We start from the raw sequence: 18,435 nt of genomic DNA, 5'->3' as shown, positions 1-18,435 counted from the left end.
CTCATGCGGTGTGCAGCAGAACGTTTGAACTTGGAGCCACACTGTTGAGTTCAGCTTCTATTAATATGAAAATCGGATTCAAAACCAGGAAAATTAAATGACTTTGCCACTTTAAAACATTTTTTGACTTTATAAAGTGATCTGATCAGTATTCGAATAACACATAACTACCAGTGCACTGAAAATATAATTCGCTTTACAAAATATTGGTTTATTCACATTTCAGGGAAGTTCGTTACATAAAAGGAAGGTTATTAACATAGGTACCCACTAAACACAGTGCCTTACTAGTCTGTGGGTTTATTTACACAACAGTACGTCTTTCAAATAGCAAAGGAAGCCTAAACATTGGAAATTATTCTTGGATCCCAATGTTACTTTGAAGGTAGTTTAATTTATCATCATTTTAGTCAAATATTCTGTCAAGGAAGCCACACCAGACGGTGTACTCAGATACACAAAAAATGCTTTGTAGGTGTCCCTAGGAAACACTAAATTTCTAATACACTTATGCACACCATTTCAAAATTTAAATTAATAACAGACTCTCAGAGATGATTCAACCAAGAGCACAGGGAGGGTAACACACAGACCGTTCCTGGAGCTCTTGGTACTTAACCAAGGGTCAGAAGTAAGGCTCTCTTCTCTCCCGTGGTCATCAACTAGGTGTGCCTTAGTTCGTGTTCTAAACGGTGTGACACACGGTGCTGATGGTGACAGCTTCGTTATACATCAGGTAGGTTTGTTTCTACAACACTTTCTGGCAGAACATCCTCCTCGCGCCATCCTCAGTGCTTTTACAGTGAGTACTGTGCCTCTGTTCAGAAACATTACGTATAACAGAAGCATATTTTTTAAATGAACATAGTTCAAACGTCAGGTGTGTTTTTAATATCTTATCCACCCAGATTCAGGGACATTAAATTACCAATAATCCCTAAATAATTGTCCAATTAGCTCTTCATTTGTAATGTAGATGCACTGATTGCAGATTTACTCTCTAAATTGAGTTTCACTTACGTCTCAGAGCCCCTCACACCAAAGGACTGTGAACTCACAGCCTAAGAAAGTGTAAAGTTTGGCCTGGGCATTTTGTTTTAAAATATTTTTTAGATTTTATCTCCTATCACATAATACACCTCCCTAGCTTTGATGTACACGTAATGGGCCCTGCCTCCTCATCCCAAGGAGAGATGAGGCTTGGTCATCTGGCAGCTGCGGCCTCTCTGGCTTCCATCAGACACACAGCCCGCACCCCTGCGGGACTACGCTCTTATTCAGGCTGCTGTGTAAACGGGTTTTCATTTCCTGAGCTACACCCAGTGGAAGGGAGTCGGGCGGTCTTTGACTGGGAGCAGAATAAAGGCAAGGCAGAATTTTGCTGGACAAAGTCCACGAGAAATAAGCCATACCCAGATGTTTTTATGGTAGGAAATACAGCTTATCTGTAAATTGGGCGAGCCTGACATGCACGCGGATGCCGCTGTATGTTGAGAAAAGTCTTCTGTCTCCTGCTTCAGAATAGAGCTACAGAAAATTGAGTTTCTCTGGTTGAATTTTCTTCAAGTGTTACACAGTGCTTCTCTAACATGTACATGTAAGTGCATGTAACTCACTGGAGATCTTGTGAAAAATGCAGATTCTGATTCATCAGGCCGAAGTGGAGCCCGGGGTCCTGCATTTCTAACAAGCTCCCAGGTGATGCCCAGATGTGGTCACCTGCCTTGGAGTAGCGAGGCTCTACGAAGCGCTGTTTTCTTAAGATGGGAGGAGTGGCTGGGCCAAAATAACAACCCTTAACATTATTACTATAACAACAACAAATTAGAAATTTTTACAACCCTTAAAGGTCTGTTAAATAACTTCAGAAAATCTGGCTTAAGAAATTAAACTGGTTTCTCTAATGCAGGATGAGAGCTATGCACTAAGAGGGAAATTAGCCCACAGCTGCCTAAGCTAGTCTGCTTATGAGTGTCTTTGCATCAGATAGGTATTCTCCGAAACACCGTTTAGAAATAACTGGTAGTAGTAATGAACAGACAGTGGTTCCCAAAGGCCTGCCTCTGGACCAGGTCTTATGTGGTCAGCCTGACTACAGGACAATCACATTAGAGACGTGATAAAATCTGCCCTCCTGGCCACGCTGCTCCCAGGGTCTGATTCAGCAGGTCGGGGGGAGTTTAGGAACTGCACTTTCATGACCCAGGGAATACAGATGTGTAGCTGTGTTGGGAATCATTGATTAGTCTTCTTAAACCACTATAAAGTATAACTATCTTACCTAGAAGGAAAAAACACACAATTAAAATTTATTTATGAGATTAGCTAGTGAGTTTGCAAGATGAGTTTGCAAAAGTCCTCAGAAATTGAGGACAAGGACCTGTGAGTTTGAGGAAAGTAGAAGTGGAAACGGACACAGGGTACTTCGGGCCATGGGCCCTGCAAAGGGGAGGAGGAGAGGGAGTCTTACAAGGCAGGTGGGAGAGGCAGGCTGCCCAGGACACCAGCCGGGAAGACGGGCCCAGATCAGAAAGGTGGTCTGAGGACCTGTGTGAAGCCAAGGGTTGAGAAGGTAATTTAAGAAACAGAGCAGATGTAGAAGTGAAAAGTATGTATTTTATTTACCTACCAGGAATGATCTTATCAGGTCCATTTCTGGAAGTTATTTCTGTGAATTCTCTTAGAATTTTAGCAGCCTTTTTTGCTTCAGATTTCAAATTGGAAGGTATAGGGTTATTCACTGAAAGAGTAAAAAAAAGATTTTGGCGAAGAGATCTACTACATAGAAGTTAGAAATCTGTTGTAATTTCATTTTTTCATACACAATTAAGCATTATCAAATTGTATCCAACCAGACAAAGGAAATAAATTGAAAATCCTTATTTAGTGATCATTTCATCTCTATTTTCCTAGTAAATTAAATTCACTGAGATTGGGAAACCCGAAACTCTCAGAATCTCAGAAATTATACAATCATGGAATTCTAAAGGATCTTAAAATCCGGTCCAGTCTCCCAGTTATGTATCTTTTCCCTGTAATTCTTAACTCACCACAATATTAACAAAAAATATTAAAATGTTAAGAATGAACAAAAGATGTACTTTACTACTGTCTATAACAGATAATATAAAATTTAATATATTTGACTTATTTTGTTGAAAATGTTTGACCTGTCTGCACAGATTTTCCTTATTAGTAAAATTCTAGTAGACTCAGGAATTGAGTGATTACTTCAATTAATGAACATTTGCATTTGTATAGCATTGTTTTCAGCATTGGTTGGGTATTTATAAACTCAGAAGGTTTCTTCATCCTAGCAACGCTCACATAATCTTTCCAGCTCTGAAGTATGTGGGATGGATCATTCCTTTATCACAGGACAAGGAACCAGAAGAGTCAAAGAGATCAAGAGGCTTCAATATAAATCCTGCTGTTCCGACCGTCAGATGAATTTTTCTTTTCAAAGATTGTATTTTCAGCCCTGAAAGTTCCATTGGTTGCTTTTCATTCTTTCCATTTCTATCCTCATTGTGTTTTTGTTGTTCTTTCAATCCTTGAGCATATTTTTAAAAGTGTTTTTACATCCTTGTCTGATGATTGCATCATCTCTGCCCTTCCTGGGTCTGTTTTTTGACTGACTTTTCTCCTAGGTATGGGTTATGTTTTACTGTTTCTGCCCATTGCTGGTGAAATGTGGTGGTTGCTAGAACTATGAACATTGCCGTGTTGAGGATCTAGATCTTGTTGTCTTCTTTACGCAGTGGTGCTGGGTTTGTTCTGGTGCCAGGGAGTCACTTGCAGATCAGCTCAAGTCTTTCCAAGGCTTGCTTTTAAGTTTTGCTTGGAGTGTGTAGTCTCCGGTGCCAGGCCTGCGGTTCCCATGTGACTCTGGGCTCTCTCCTGAACATCCTCGGGCGTGACACCCTCTCTCCACTCGGCTGGTTGGAACTACTGCTCCCAACGCTGCATAAGCTCTGAGGACCGTTTGCCTCACAGCTTCCCGAGAGTCGTGCTTTGCCCTGCCCTGAAAGTGTCCCCTTCACACAGTGCTTCCTGCTCAGCCAAGGACTCAAGGTTCTCTCTGCAGATTTCTTGAGCTCCTTCCATCTCGGATTCACTCTCCTCTGGGAATCGGCTCTGTAAGCTCCAGTTGCACAGCCTCTCCCAACTCAATTTGTCTCTCCCATTCAGAAAGAACCCGTGCCCCGGTGGGCTTCCCTCCCTGTGCTGCAGCTTGCAGAGTGCTCCAGGCAGAAAAGTGGGCAATGGTGGACTTCCCCTCACCTTCCCCTCTCCTCTGGGATCCTAGACCCGCTCGCCTGTTGTCCAACATGAAAACAGATGCTCCAGATAGCTTCCCCAGTTTCTGCTTGCTTACGGCAAGTGGCAAATCCAGTACCAGTTTCTTTGTCATGAAGCTCTCAGTGTACTTTTGTTTTTTCAAGATGAGTAATATTGAATATCTTTCCATTTCTGTCACATCTTTTTTTAAAATTTCTTGTCCATTTATGGAGGGTATTTCTCTGTTCCTTATTGATTTGTATATTAAGGGAATTCACCGTTTTTTCTAGAATATGAGTTACAAACATTGATTTTCTCTTTGCCATTTGTCTTTTCAATTTTCTTATGATGGTTTTTCTACTTTTTAAAAAATGAAATCAAATTCATATTCTCTTTTAAGTCTAACATGTGTCTACTAAACAAAGTAGTTCCCAAATTCATATCGAAAAATAAGCAAGAAAAGCTAGAAGAAAATGTGTGAAAGAAGAAGAATGAAGGGGATAAGCTCTGGTTTAACATATTATAAAGCCTCAATAATTTACCTCTTAGTGATGTAAGTACAGACAGAAAAATCAATTTCAAAAAATAGAAAATTCAGAAATTGGCCCAAATATATAAATTAATTTAATATATGATAAATATTGCACCTCAGTCATTGTGGAAAAGCTGTTGTAAACAATAAATAGTGATCCTTTGGGGGAAAAAAGTCATCCACAGTTTCACATTACATAACGATAAACTCCAAACGCGTTGATGATTTAAAATACCAAAAGTCAAACCATAAAAGAACCAGAAATTATGGGAGAATTACTTTTCAGATTCGTAGTGCAAAAGGCCCAACTATGAGGAAAAACTGTTTTTTCTTTTTTTGGCCACACCACGTGGCATGTCGGATCTTAGTTCCCCGACCGGGGTGTGAACTCGCACCCCCAGAACTGGACGCATGGAGTCTTAACCACTGGACCGCCAGGGAAGTCCCTGAAAATTTTTCTATATTTTTTAAACCACCAGAAATTATGGCATAAGTGCATTGTAAAAATAAAGGAAAAATATAGATACACAAATATTGAAGAAAAAAGGCATCCCTACTACTAACACTCACCAATACTACTGTCTGCATTTTAGCATCTGCTTCCGTTGGTTCCTATTGCTAAACAAGTAGATTATTCCCATTTGTAGTTTTTAGTGATACCACTGTTCGATGGTAAAATCATCCTGAGAGAATCTTAGGAGTTGGAATTAATGACTGAAAAAAATCAAAAACGTCTAGCTTTTCATTCCATTATCAAATCACCTTCTAAAATTACTATCCAACCTTAGAAACACTGGGTATTACCATAAAAAATTCGTATTGTTACTGGGGAAGCTGGTCGAGGCAAAGTGTGCACACCAGAAAGGATGACAAATTTTTATCTGAATTTAATCTGAATACTAGCGAATTGTTTTTGTTTGTTTACATTTTGTTTTGCATGTTTTCTGTTCATGTTCTCTGCCTATTTTTCTGGTGCCACACTCCTTTTGTCTATAATTTTAATCATGTCGCAAGTTTGTATCTCAGCTTCTTGTTTTTATACTTTTATGTATAGTTTTCCAGTATTTGTTTTTGTTTATATGGCAATATCTCTCTGGGCTTTCTACCATTATCATCTTTCTCTTATTGTGACTAAAGGCCTTTAAGAAAAAAATTATACAAGTATTATTCTAAATTTTCTTCTTCCAGAGCTTCTATTTTACATTAAATATTTGACCCTCTTCAAACTTGCATTGGTACAGGATATGAAGTAAGAACCTAATATTTTAAAAATATACAACACAATTTATTGAATAATCCACAGCACTTAATTAAAAATGCTACCTTCGTGACAAAAGAAAGGAATGTTCATATATATATACTCATATATTTAAAAATCTATGACAGAGATGACATGGTAGATTTATAAATTATTCTGGGACTTTAGGTCATTCAAAGGAAAACAAAATAAAATTAGATTACAATATCACATCATACACACACACAAAAATTCAATGTAACTGAACGCCTAAATACTAAAAGCAAAACTTAGTACTTTTAGAATAAAAAGAATAGGGAATATCTTTATGATTTGAGGATGGAGGAATGCTACAAACAAGGCACAGCAGTAACGGGAAACTACAGATACATTCAACTAATTAAAGTTTAAGAAGTTGTATCGACATACATTTAAAAAATAAAAATATAAGCCACAGATTGGAAGATATTTGTCATAAACATAAGTGACAGAGATTTAGAATCCAGAATATATAAAGATCTTTTATTTTTTAATATAGAAAATTTAAATTTACATTTATTATGATTGATATGATTTATGGTTAATTGATTTATTATAATTACAAATCAATTTGAATTTTTCAATTTGTATTTCTATCATATCTTTAATATCTTCTACTTTTTCTTTTGCTATTTAAAATTTAGGATTCTTCAAGTTGAATTCTTAAATCCTTCTTTAGTTCTGGACATTTTGCTTCTTCCATTTCTTTTTTTTTTTTTTTTTTTTTTAATTTTTATGGGAGTATAGTTGATTTACAATGTTGTGTTAGTTTCTGGTGTACAGCAAAGTGAATCAGTTATACATATACATATATCTACTCTTTTTTAGAGTCTTTTCCCATATAGGCCATTACAGAGTATTGAATAGAGTTCCCTGTACTATACAGTAGGTGCTTATTAGTTATCTGTCTTATATATAGTAGTGTGTATATGTCAATCCCAATCTCCCAGTTTATCCCTCCCCCCCCAACCTCTGGTAACCATAACTTTGTTTTCTTTCTTTTTTTTTTTTTTTTGTGGTATGCGGGCCTCCCACCGCTGTGGCCTCCCCCGCTGCGGAGCACAGGCCCCGGACGCGCAGGCCCAGCGGCCATGGCCCACGGGCCCAGCCGCTCCGCAGCACGTGGGATCTTCCCAGACCGGGGCACGAACCCGCGTCCCCTGCATTGGCAGGCAGACTCCCAACCACTGTGCCACCAAGGAAGCCCCATAAGTTTGTTTTCTACATCTGTAACTTTTTCTGTTTTATAGATAAGTTTATTTGTACCCTTTTCTTAGTTTCCACATATAAGTGGTATCATATATTTGTCTTTGTCTGACTTACTTCACTCAGTATGACAGTCTCTAAGTCCATCCATGTTGCTGCAAATGGCATGATTTCATTCTTTTTTATGGCTGAGTAATATTCCATTGTATACATGTACCACACCCAGAATATATAAAGATCTTTTAATATCAATAAAAATATGAAATCACTATAGAAAATGGGGCAAAGTGTTCAATTAGTTAATCCACAAAAGAGGAAACCTTCATGGCCAATAAATATATGAAAAGTTGATCAAACTCTCTAGAAGCCAGGGACATGCAAAGCTAGACCATAATGCATTACTGCTTCTTGTCCTTTAGGTTGACGGAAATTAAGAAAGCCTGCCAATGAGCACGTGCAGGTTATGCAGGGGCACACAGGGAAGCCTCTGTCCCATTGGTGGGGACGTGAGGAAGTGCAGCTGCTGTGGGAGCTGTTCTCAGGACAGCTGGAGATGACCCACCAATTCTTCTCCTGGACGTGCTCAGAGGCACTGGCTGCCCGGCTGAATGGTGGCCCCCAAATTCACTCTACCTGGACCCTGTGAAAGGGACCTTATTTGGAAACAGGGTCTTTGCAGACGTAATTAAGTTAATCATTCTCGACTACCCAGGCGGCCCCTAAGTCCTTAAGGAGACAGAAAGGGGAAGATGCCGCGAGGAGGGGAAGGCAACGTGGCCACAGAGGCAGAGGCTGGGCCGTGCGGCCACAAGCCCAGGAGCACTGGGGGCCCAGGAGTTGGGAGAGAGAAGGCAGGACTCTTGGAGGGCTGCGTCCCTCCAAGCGCGGCCCGGCTGACACCGCACGGGGCAGCCTCCACGCGGGAAAGGGCGTGTCTGTTGTAAGCCGACCAGTCTGTGGTAGCTTGTTGCGGCGGCAGCGCAGCCACCAAGGCAGGGCTTTTAACAGCACAAAGAAATAAATACATTCAAACAGGAGACAAACGTCCCTCAAGAGGAGGACGGATATACCTAGTTTGGTGTAGTATTAAAATTGTATTCTATACAGAACTTCAGATAAACTAGATCTACTGTATCAACATGGCAAAATGTGAATAACACTGACAGCAAAAACAAGTTGCATAAAGATATATAGGGTATCACACACATTTACGTAAACATTTACACACGTTATACAAATAGTTATATATAAAAATAAAGTAAAATGATATTTGATTTGGGGGTGGGGTGGCCCTGGGGAAGGCTTATATAGGAAGCTTACTGGAAACTTGTACTTTTTCCCTGTAGGCTGTGCATAGTAAGTCACGGATGTAAAAATTGTTATTCTCAATAGTCCTTTGTATGTCTGAAATATTACAGAACAAAGATTGTTCAGCATAAATTGAATCCTGTACTAGTAAATATTTAATATATTAGTGGAAACGTATGACTCCAGCTGTACAAAAATATGTATATTAGGAATAATTACTCCATAAGTTGTCTTTTGTTTAAAATCTGACCTCTCACAGCCAACAACATGTCTTGCATGAAGAGGTGTAGAAAAGTGAAAAATGTACCCTTATGTTTTACACAAACAAGAGAGCACACACAGCCTCCCCTCCCCCACGCACGTGCGAGCAAGTGCACGCACACACGCACACACATAATTCAAAGGACAGGGATCTGGTGAGTGGCTATACACTAAATATGCAGTTGTTATTATATGCAGTTGTATACCACTGACAATTCTGAAATGTGAATTTTTAGGAACTAACATAAAGTTGCTCTTCATCTGATCGATCACGTATTTGTTTAAAATCACACTGTCCCATTCTGACGATGGTACAGAGATACTGAAAGGCTGATTCTCTTGGTTCTCTACTTTCACTTGCGATGGTGAATATGAAACACAGAAAAATTCTCAGAAGCACATAATTTTTAAATAGGGGAGGAATCTTAAAACATCCATTTAAAACTATGTCAATTTACTAGCGGTCTTTAAACTTTTCCTATTATCAATACTTTGGTTATACAGTCTGGATTTAGAAGGTCTTAGAAAAAATACAACCTAGAAGAATTCCAAGTGAACATATTTATGTAGATATTTCGGCCTTTCAAGTACATTTTATGGAAGCAGCTGCTAGTCGTGACTTGATTAATGCCAGCAGCAGGCTAATGACATACAACTGTTTTTGGTATTCCACAGTGATCAAGAAAAAGTGTACGTGGTGGGGGGCATTTCCAAGTTTCCGATATGGTATTGACACACCTGACAGCTTCTGAGAACCACAACCGGTGCCAACAGACTCAGCGGGAGCCGCCTCTTCTCCGCTGGATCGCTACACAGGAGGAACCGAGCTGGCGGTCAGCAAGGCAACCGGAGCGCGACGAGAAAAACGACTAACGCGCACTGTCCATTGGTAACGCACGTGCTTTGATACCTGGTGTAGGACTAGCTGAGGCCTTTGTTTTCTTAATTTTTGTTGGGATCTAAGATGATGTAACCTCACTCTTTATAGAATGAACAAGTCACATGCAGGGGGTCTGCCGTGTTAGCTAGTTTCCCACACGCTCGTCTGCTTCCAGCGTCAGCACAGCGCTGGCCCCGGGAGCGGCTGCCCAGAGGCAGTCATGGGTGTCGCTTCTATGCCCAAATAGCGGGAAGGAGCGCTTTCTGCACCCTCCCTTTCCTATCACTGGCTGCCTGAAGGGGTCTCCAGGGTACAGCCACAGTGGGGGGGATGGAGACCCCTGGATCAGGACACGGGGGAAGCTGCCCACCACGACTCTTCTTGTGCTAAGAAATCGAGATTTGGGGGCTTGTCGCTGCAGCTGACATAACCCTACTTATTATGTTTAAAAATTATTTCTCATCTCGCCATGGTATTTGCTGCAGAAGAAAGATGGAGAAGTATCTGTAATTTGTATCTTCTAACTTAGGACTAGACTTATTTAATATACATTCTAATCGCTTAATTAGTTTGGGGAGGTAGGAAAAGGGGTAAAAACACATAAAATATAACATACCATATGTTAATATCTTTCTCTTTGATTACATAGCATTCCTAATAGACTACTTGCAGCTCCTTCTAAAAGAGCAAAGCAGTAGTCTTGCCTTTTTATTAAATGTTAAAACGGATAAAAAGATAGATCTTTGCTGTACCAAGTGCTCCTATCAGCGCGTGCCTGAAAACTTCGTGGTACGGGGCCCTTCCTGTGCCTTCCTCATTGCGCCCGAGTTATGCCTCGGGCCGTAACCTCCCTGTTCACCTGGAACAGGTGTAGCAGGCAGAGTTCGACGGCAGGTGGGATACGCACAGAGCGGGTCACAGAGGGCTATATTCACCGTGGGAGTTCTTCACTCTGTGTGGCGCCCTCCCTCGGCTGAGGGACAGTCCTGGGGGAAATGCAAGGAGATGCAGCCCTCCTCGGAGAAGCTGTCGCTCAGCCCGGGACGGCGGACAGCTGCGCTCCACCAGGCTGGGCTCCCCCTGGGTGCGGGAAGGGCAGGAGGCCTCAGAGCAGCGGGGCCTCTGGTCTCCGAGTGCGGGGGGGCTGTGGAAAGGGCTCTGAGAGGGCTTTCCCGGGCCTCTGGACAAACGGGCCGGCCAGATGGCCTCTCACGGCTCCCCCGGGAGCTGGCGTCAGCCCCTTGCCCCGAGGACCCGGCACACCCAGCCACTCCCTGTTCTCCCACGGGACGGCGGGTTGAAAAAACTGCATCAAAAGAAGAATCTTTTGTGTGAGAACACACTTTCAAAGATGAAACAGGTAAAATCCCATCACAGATCAGCATTGACAGCTGAACATTTGTGATCTATCGCGATGAGGGGCGCTAAATAGTGAACTCAAGGAGAAAACCTTCTCCCATAAAGAGAATCACATTCTACCCATCAGCAGACTTGGATTACAAAAAAGTTCTCAATTATTATTATAATTCAGTTTTTATCAGTAAAAATTTGTGCAAGATTGTTTTCTCTCTTGTTGTGTAAGTGTCAACACACAGCCTCAGTTTTCCTCTTGGCCCCCAAAGCCTGATATACGGGCTGTCTGGCCCTAGAGGAAAAACAGTGCCAACCTCTGACCTCTTAAAATTCCACTCATTCTTCAAAATCAACTTTAAACACCGCTTCTACTTGAAACCATGAGTAACTTAAATCTTAGACCAGGCCTGAGATTTGGCACGGCTCCCCCACCCCGGAGCCATCCCTTCCCGAGGCAGCTGAGCAGAGCTTTGCCACCTGGGCCGCACAGCAACAGATCACCCGAGGAGCCAGGGGAGCACCTGCCCCCATGACTTGCGGGGGGCCCAGGGGTGCCAAGGTTGCTAGCACTGCCTTTGTCTGTCTTGCCAACTGAAAATTGTCACTTGCCATCTGGCTCTACGAAGATTAGGTCACTGCCGTGGCTGACCTTTGACACCCCTGAAAGGAGCTCAGGGTGGAGTTCAGGAATGAGGCCCTCTGTGCTCTGGAAAGAACTGGCAGAACAGGCCTTCAGATACTTGGATCTTTTCAGGCAAAGATTTTAAGAGCCCAGTTTCTCGCATCTTCTGGTAGCTAGAAAAGCACTAACATCATTGATAGAGACATCTGCTCTCGTGACCGGCGGCCACCTCCCGCCAAAATGTGTGTTCGACCGCATGTACCCCCTTCACCGAAATCACGTGTATACTGGCCTCCCCCCCCACCGTCTCTTCAGAGCAGTTCCTCAGCACTATCTGAGAGGCTGTCTCCCGGGCTATAGTCCTCATTTTGTCCCCAATAAAACTTAACTCACAGCTCTCACATTGTGCATTTGTTTCCCGTCGACGGCCTCCAAGAAAGAGCGAAGAAGTGGAGGCCAGCCCTTTCCGGGTGCTCTCAGCTTCCCCAAGGCGCCACCTTTCCTATTCACACTCACACCTCCGGTCCTGTGACGTTGAGCACCATTTATATCTGATAATCCTCCAAGCCTGATCTATTCTTTAACCTTTCCCTAAATGCCAGACTCACTGTACCAATTACTGCTTGGACCTTGAAATCAAGTACCCAAGTAAGCATCTCAAATTAATCACATTTAGACTCAACCGCGACGCCCCAACCTCCTCTCCAGCCCGCTCCCCGAGTTTCCTCTCCAGGTAGGTTCCATCCCTCAGGGAGCTCACACTCCAAACCGGGGCCAACTGTGCCTTCCATACCTCTCTCATTCCCAGTGCTAACCCACCAGCACACCCTGCTGGAGCACAGACCTCGCACCCGCTGCCCTGCCACCAGTCTGGCCCAAGGAATATCCGTTCCTGTGGCGCCTTGTTCAGCAGCCTCCTCTGTGCTTTCTCTGTTTCCAGTCTTGAGCACCTGTGGTCATTTCTCCAAAGAAATGCCCTAAGTAATAGCTCACTGAAAACAAGCCTCAAAGTTTTTCCACCTTATTTAGTCTACCCCATGGCTTTTATCTACCCTGTCTGTCTGTCTATCTATCTGATCTAATCGTTCTAACCTAATCTCCCTCTCTAGAATGTTACGTGCCATGAGGTTAAGCACATTGACTATTTTATTAACTGTAATATTTCCAACACACACCATAATAACATATAGTAAGTGCCCAATAAATATTTGTTAAATGAATAAAGCATTTGTTGCTCTTAGGAATTAAAGATCAAAACCCTGTGAGGGGCTTCCCTGGTGGCGCAGTGGTTGAGAGTCCGCCTGCCGATGCAAGGGACGCGGGTTCGGGCCCCGGTCCGGGAGGATCCCATGTGCCGCGGAGCGGCTGGGCCCGTGAGCCGTGGCCGCTGGGCCTGCGCGTCCGGAGACCGTGCTCCGCAACGAGAGAGGCCACAGCGGTGAGAGGCCCGAGTACGCAAAAATAATGGGTTCAGAAGAATGTGTGCTGAACAAGAGCAACGGTTCCCTGGCTCTCAGACTGTGACACTTCCTAGATCTTGAGAGAGAGGAGGGTGAGAGAGAAGCGTGGTACAAGCTGACGGCATGTACCTTAAAACAGTCCTTTCTAGGTTGTCACAGGAAACGGAGGACAAAACCAAACCAAACCACACACTAAGGAGATCTGAGTGTGAGGAGCCCAGCAAGCTCACTGGTCTAAAGAGCCTCAAGCAGCCCCAATGCCGAGGGGCACGCACCCCACTAAGACCCCTTCGGCCCAGAAGGCATGGGAGAGACAGCTCTCTGCCTGCAGGAAGCTCTGCTGTTGTTCCCTCAGAGCTGGCAGTCAGGACCCTGTGGGCGCAGCAGCGGCCAGCTTCACAGCTAATGATAACTGAAGACCCAGAAGCAAATCTGAGTGGGCAGAGATGGCACACACGCCTGAACACCCACTCCGAGACGTGACTGCGAACCAGGACTCAACAGAATGTTTACATTTCCGGCACTCGAGTTTGTGATTGAGACTCACACCCACACAGCTGTCCACCACTCAGCTGCAATCCTTGCAGGCCAGAAGCAGTGCTTTTTACAAAGCTTTGTGCCCATGCAGAGCCCTCTTCGTATATCCAGATGCTCAGTACATCTCATTGACTTGAATTAATAAACTTCAGTGGAAACTGGCTCCTTTTCCTACTGAACATCTAGGCCTCTGGTTTTGGACCCAGCACAGTGTGTCTGTTTCCACTGATGCCGCACCTGAAGGGGACCCATTTGCAGAAGTAGACCGAGTGTCCTCCCTGTGCCACAGCAGAGCTCTGGAACCAAGGCTGATCCGCATCGGCATCTGACCAAGGGCTTGTGCGGGAGCTGCCGGCACTGCCTCTTTCACAGGCGCTTCTGTTTGGACTTGCTGCAAGGTTTTGTCACCACTGGGGAGAGCCTGAGAGCAAACCCGTGCACAGGAGCGCTCGACTAGAGTTGGAGAGAGAACCTGGGCTCTGCTGGCACCGCTTGAGCCCAGGGCTGGGCCACAGCTGGTGCCACAAGCAGCTCTGGACTCTTCAGTCACATGGACCAGTAAAATCCTTTTCTGCTAAAGCCAATTTGGATCAGATTTTCTGGCACGTGCAACTAAACCTTAGTAAATGATACATAAACCTTACCCCCAAAGGACTCTACTTTGAACTCCATCAACCAAGCAGAATTAAACCAGTTAAATAAGCAAATTCCACAGCTGAGAGTTGCTGTTGCAAACATCCTGTGTAGGGAAGGTCAGAGCCTGTTTTATAAACATGGGAAGGAAAGCTACTGGACTGGGGAATTCACATGCAGCCCCGGATGCCTGCAGACCACAAAGCTCAATCACTAAGCCCGAGTGCTAGACACAGCCCTGTGTCACTGCGAGCTGGCTGTCACAAGGCTGGTCATGGTGAGGACACCTTCACGTTCAGCTGAATTCCAGAAAAACCTGGCTAATTTGTTTGAATAGTACAGATCCTATTACACTTCTAATAAGAGGATCTTGCCAGGTCACAGTTGTATCATGGTGAATTTTTCTGTCAGAGCCAACAAATAGTAACAACGATTTAGAGACGAGCCTCAATTCCTGTCCTCAGCATCAAGTCATGGCTCATCCACTTTTCCTCTGCTGTACCGTTAGGCAGAAGGACATGGTCTGTCCAGAACGTTGATATCATTAGATTGCTGAAGTTGTGAAGATAAGGTCATTGTTAAGTCACGGTTTGCATCTCAATGTTCATAAAACTCTCACGTCTCTTGAATTCCAAGGCAAAGCAGATCATCTATAAATATTTGAGTTTCCTCCTAAGAGAAGGATGGACGCCAAACCTCAAGCCAAGAAAACAGATGTAAAGTTTTCTTTAAAAAGTAACTGAAATATTTGAAAATTTCCATACTAAGACTTTTTTTTTTTTAATTAAGAGGATTTTTTTTTTTTTTTTTTAATACTGAGGAGAGAATTTTTACGTTGGAAACCTCAAAAGCTTGAAATGAGCTTAAGATGTAGAAATAATTCCCATATTGGTCATAGGGCAATAAACTCAGGGCTGGGGTGACTGGGGGCCACAGTGACATTAGAATACTATTTGGAGTAAACTGCCACCTGGGGTGAGAAGACTGACTAGTTTCCAGTCTAGAATGAAAGCAGGGAGAGAAAAGGCCCCATCCCAACACCTCATCATTTTAAGACTTCAAGAACTTCCCAAACTTTCCCTCTGGTCAACAAGCGTCTAATATATTATTTTCCTTAATGGAGTCTCAATTATGAGAGGGCTACCTATAGGACATTTTTTATTAATTTTTATTTTGGCTATAAACCTTAGCTAAAATAAAAGAAACTTTATATATCTATGTAATCTTTTGAAAGCCTTTGAAATACTGAGTTTAGCTTTATTAGGACGTTATCAACTCGGACACTACCACCTGATAACTATGGCCATTGTTTCTTTTTTTTTTTTAAAACGTGTTCATTGGAGTATAATTGCTTTACAATGGAGTGTTAGTTTCTGCTGCATCACAAAGTGCATCAGCTGTATGTATACCTGTGTCCCCATATCCCCTCCCTCTTATGTCTCCCTCCCACCCTCCCTATCCCACCCCTCTAGGTGGACACCACTGTTTGTTAAACTAATTCTTATCTCTCTGTGGCCTGGGTTTAACTGCTTCCTTTGTCTTAAGGAGACAAAGTCTGTCCGTTCTAGAAATCAAAACTGGTCTCTCTGGTCAGGTCGTTAACCTTCTAATCCAAACTTCAAACTAAACTGACGATCTGAGCCCCAAACATCACCGTGGCCTGTGCCCCTTTTCTTGCTCCCCTGACCACAGGATTCAGACAGGGGACAGATGGTGCGGAGTGACGAGAACCACAGCCTCCGGCGCAAGGAGGCCCTTGACTTATGCCGCTTTGCCTTCTCTCAGACGGAGGAGCGAGGCCCGGGCTCAGAGCAGGATCACACACACGCCACATTAGTCTGGTCAGTGGCTGCGAAAAATGGAGCCCCCCCAAGAGAATAAAATTTCAGTGTGCTCAGGTCTTAAACTGCACAGCATGATGTCTTATCATGACACACTTGCACATAAGGCAACGTGTAGAAAGGCGTCTGTGACCACCGGTCACTCGGCCACACGGCAGCCACATCCCCTTGACTTGTCAGCTTTCTCTTTCCAAACACCATATCCTTCTTTCTAAGCCGTGAGAAAGCCCCTGAGAAAATTTCCCAAACGGAATAAAAGCATCAAGTCACTCCTGAGGAGCACAGATTTCTTTTAAATGTATTTTTTTAATCTTACACAAGATCAGGGATAGTATCAACTCATTTTAAAGAAACTTTGTTTAAATAGAACATTTGTAAACCAGATAACCAATTCTCCTTAGTTTATGCATGATAAACAGGATGGAAGTAACAACTGATTTTAACCTCCAGCTGGTCACTGCGCAGGTATTCCAACAGCAGGCCACACAAAGAACTAAACAGCACCACTGAGACTTGTTATTTCTCTGAGGTGCGTGTGTGCAGAGTTTCTGACTAACACATTATTAATTCGGGCATCTCCCACACCTCAATAAAAACTCTCATGAGGACAAAAATGCAGGTCACGCACGTTCCGTATACATAAGAAAACCTGAAAACCTCCTCCCCTTTGGTAGGACATTCTGGGGCCATCAGATTCCTACTGTCTGTGGGCAGGGTTCCCCTGTCTGTGTCATTCTCTCCAACTCAGCCTCAGCAGCAGCGGTGGTGACACAGAACGATTTGCTGAGATGAAGTGGAAACGACACATTTCCAACCAGGAGGGTAAATCTCATTACCTTATGGTCATCCACCTGTTCAGAGCAGTTTCCTATTTCATTACACAAGGAAAAACCACCACAGTAAAGGAAAGAGGTCCAAGGTCCAGCGCTCACAGCACCAGGGAGGCGGCCACTGACCCAAGAGGTTCCCCGGAACTGTGGCTGATCACAGGCTCGGCCAGGTGAGGTGCGGAGGGCCTGGCACTTACACCTGGGGAGCCCGAGAACAATGGCAGCCTTCTGACTCCTGCTGCGCGAGCCAGCCGCAGGCTGAACCCAAACCGTCCAACAAAGGCCCAGAATGTCCCCCACTAAAACAGACGGGAACGAAATAAAGATAGTGAGTAATACTTGGCTTTTCAAATATTAGATATTTACAAATGAAGTGAATGATAATCGCTAAAATTAATAACGAGAAGAGCCATTCTGTGAACTGAATCAACTGGGGCTAAACCTGAATCACAACCGCATTTGTGGAGAGTCCTGGGAGCTGGTTCCTCTTAACTTTTGACAGTTGTGGGATAACTGAGTGTTAATAGATGCGCAACAGCAAAAAAAAAAATCCCAAAGACATCGTTTCTACCTCTTTCACCAAAGATTTACACTCCCCAGCAAAACTTTTGTAAAGCGTAAGGGGCGGTCCCGATTCCAGGTGAGGTTCAGCGGCGTCACCGACACCCGTACTCACTTGCGACCCCGAGCCTGGTCCGTTCCGGCGCCCCTGGAGCTGCCGACACCTACCCAGGAAGAGGAGGGGCCCTCCCCGCTCGGCTCCGCCTCCCAGGGCAGGGACCGGTCTAGCGAGGTGCACACCTGAGACAGGTGAGGGAGCAGGTAAACGCCCGCTTTTCCAGGGCAAAGCACCTACTTTACACATATTCGCAGGGCAAAAACAGCAGCTAAGGGAGGTGTGCGCTCGCCCTCACCGGTCTCAGGGCGGCTGCTGAAGCAGCCCAGCTTCGACAACTGGGCAGCCCAGCGGCCGTCCTGCCGCAAAGGGGACCTTGCGCAGCGGTTCCGACCCGGGCGCTGGGGGCGGGGGTCTCGGGGTACCAGGAGGTGCCCGTGCGGACCCCGCCCAGCCCCTGATCGCGGGCCTCACCTTCGGCCGCGCGGCCCAGGTGACGGGCGCTCACCTGAATCCCAGGACTGACTCCCTACTCTCCGAGGACACTCGGGGACCCATCGGGCCCCGTCTCTCTGGCTTCAGTCTGTGGCCCCAAAACCCCGGGGCTCGGGGCTCGGGGCTCCGCCCTCTCCTGCCCTCACGTGGTCACTCCGCAGAGCCGCGTGACCCCAGCTCTCCCCCATTGGGCCCCTCCCCTTCCAGGTGGTTCTTGGTCCTGCCCTCCCCTCCCCGCGCCCCACCCCCCGCCCTCGGGGTGGCTCTCGGCTCCGCCTCCCGCGGGCGGCTCTGGGGCCAGACT

The 18,435-nt window shown here is 44.6% G+C and overlaps 1 protein-coding gene across 1 annotated transcript in view; it reads right to left on the bottom strand.

The window, feature by feature from the left end:
• SH3YL1 (SH3 and SYLF domain containing 1) overlaps positions 1-18,356 on the bottom strand; it is a 46,075-nt gene extending 27,719 nt beyond the window's left edge. The window contains exons 1-3 of the mRNA XM_059078910.2: positions 18,145-18,356; positions 17,697-17,821; positions 2,630-2,740 (exon numbers count right to left, since the gene is read on the bottom strand). Coding sequence (XP_058934893.1) covers positions 2,630-2,740; position 17,697 — 112 coding nt within the window. The 5' untranslated portion in view covers positions 17,698-17,821; positions 18,145-18,356. The remainder of the gene's footprint in view (positions 1-2,629; positions 2,741-17,696; positions 17,822-18,144) is intronic.
• Between the last annotated feature and the right edge of the window lie 79 nt (positions 18,357-18,435).

This window comes from Kogia breviceps, chromosome 11 (assembly GCF_026419965.1).
Source record: "Kogia breviceps isolate mKogBre1 chromosome 11, mKogBre1 haplotype 1, whole genome shotgun sequence".
NCBI lineage: Eukaryota > Metazoa > Chordata > Mammalia > Artiodactyla > Physeteridae > Kogia > Kogia breviceps.
The sequence above is the reverse complement of the archived record's forward strand: the minus strand, read 5'-3'. Positions and strand labels throughout refer to the sequence as shown.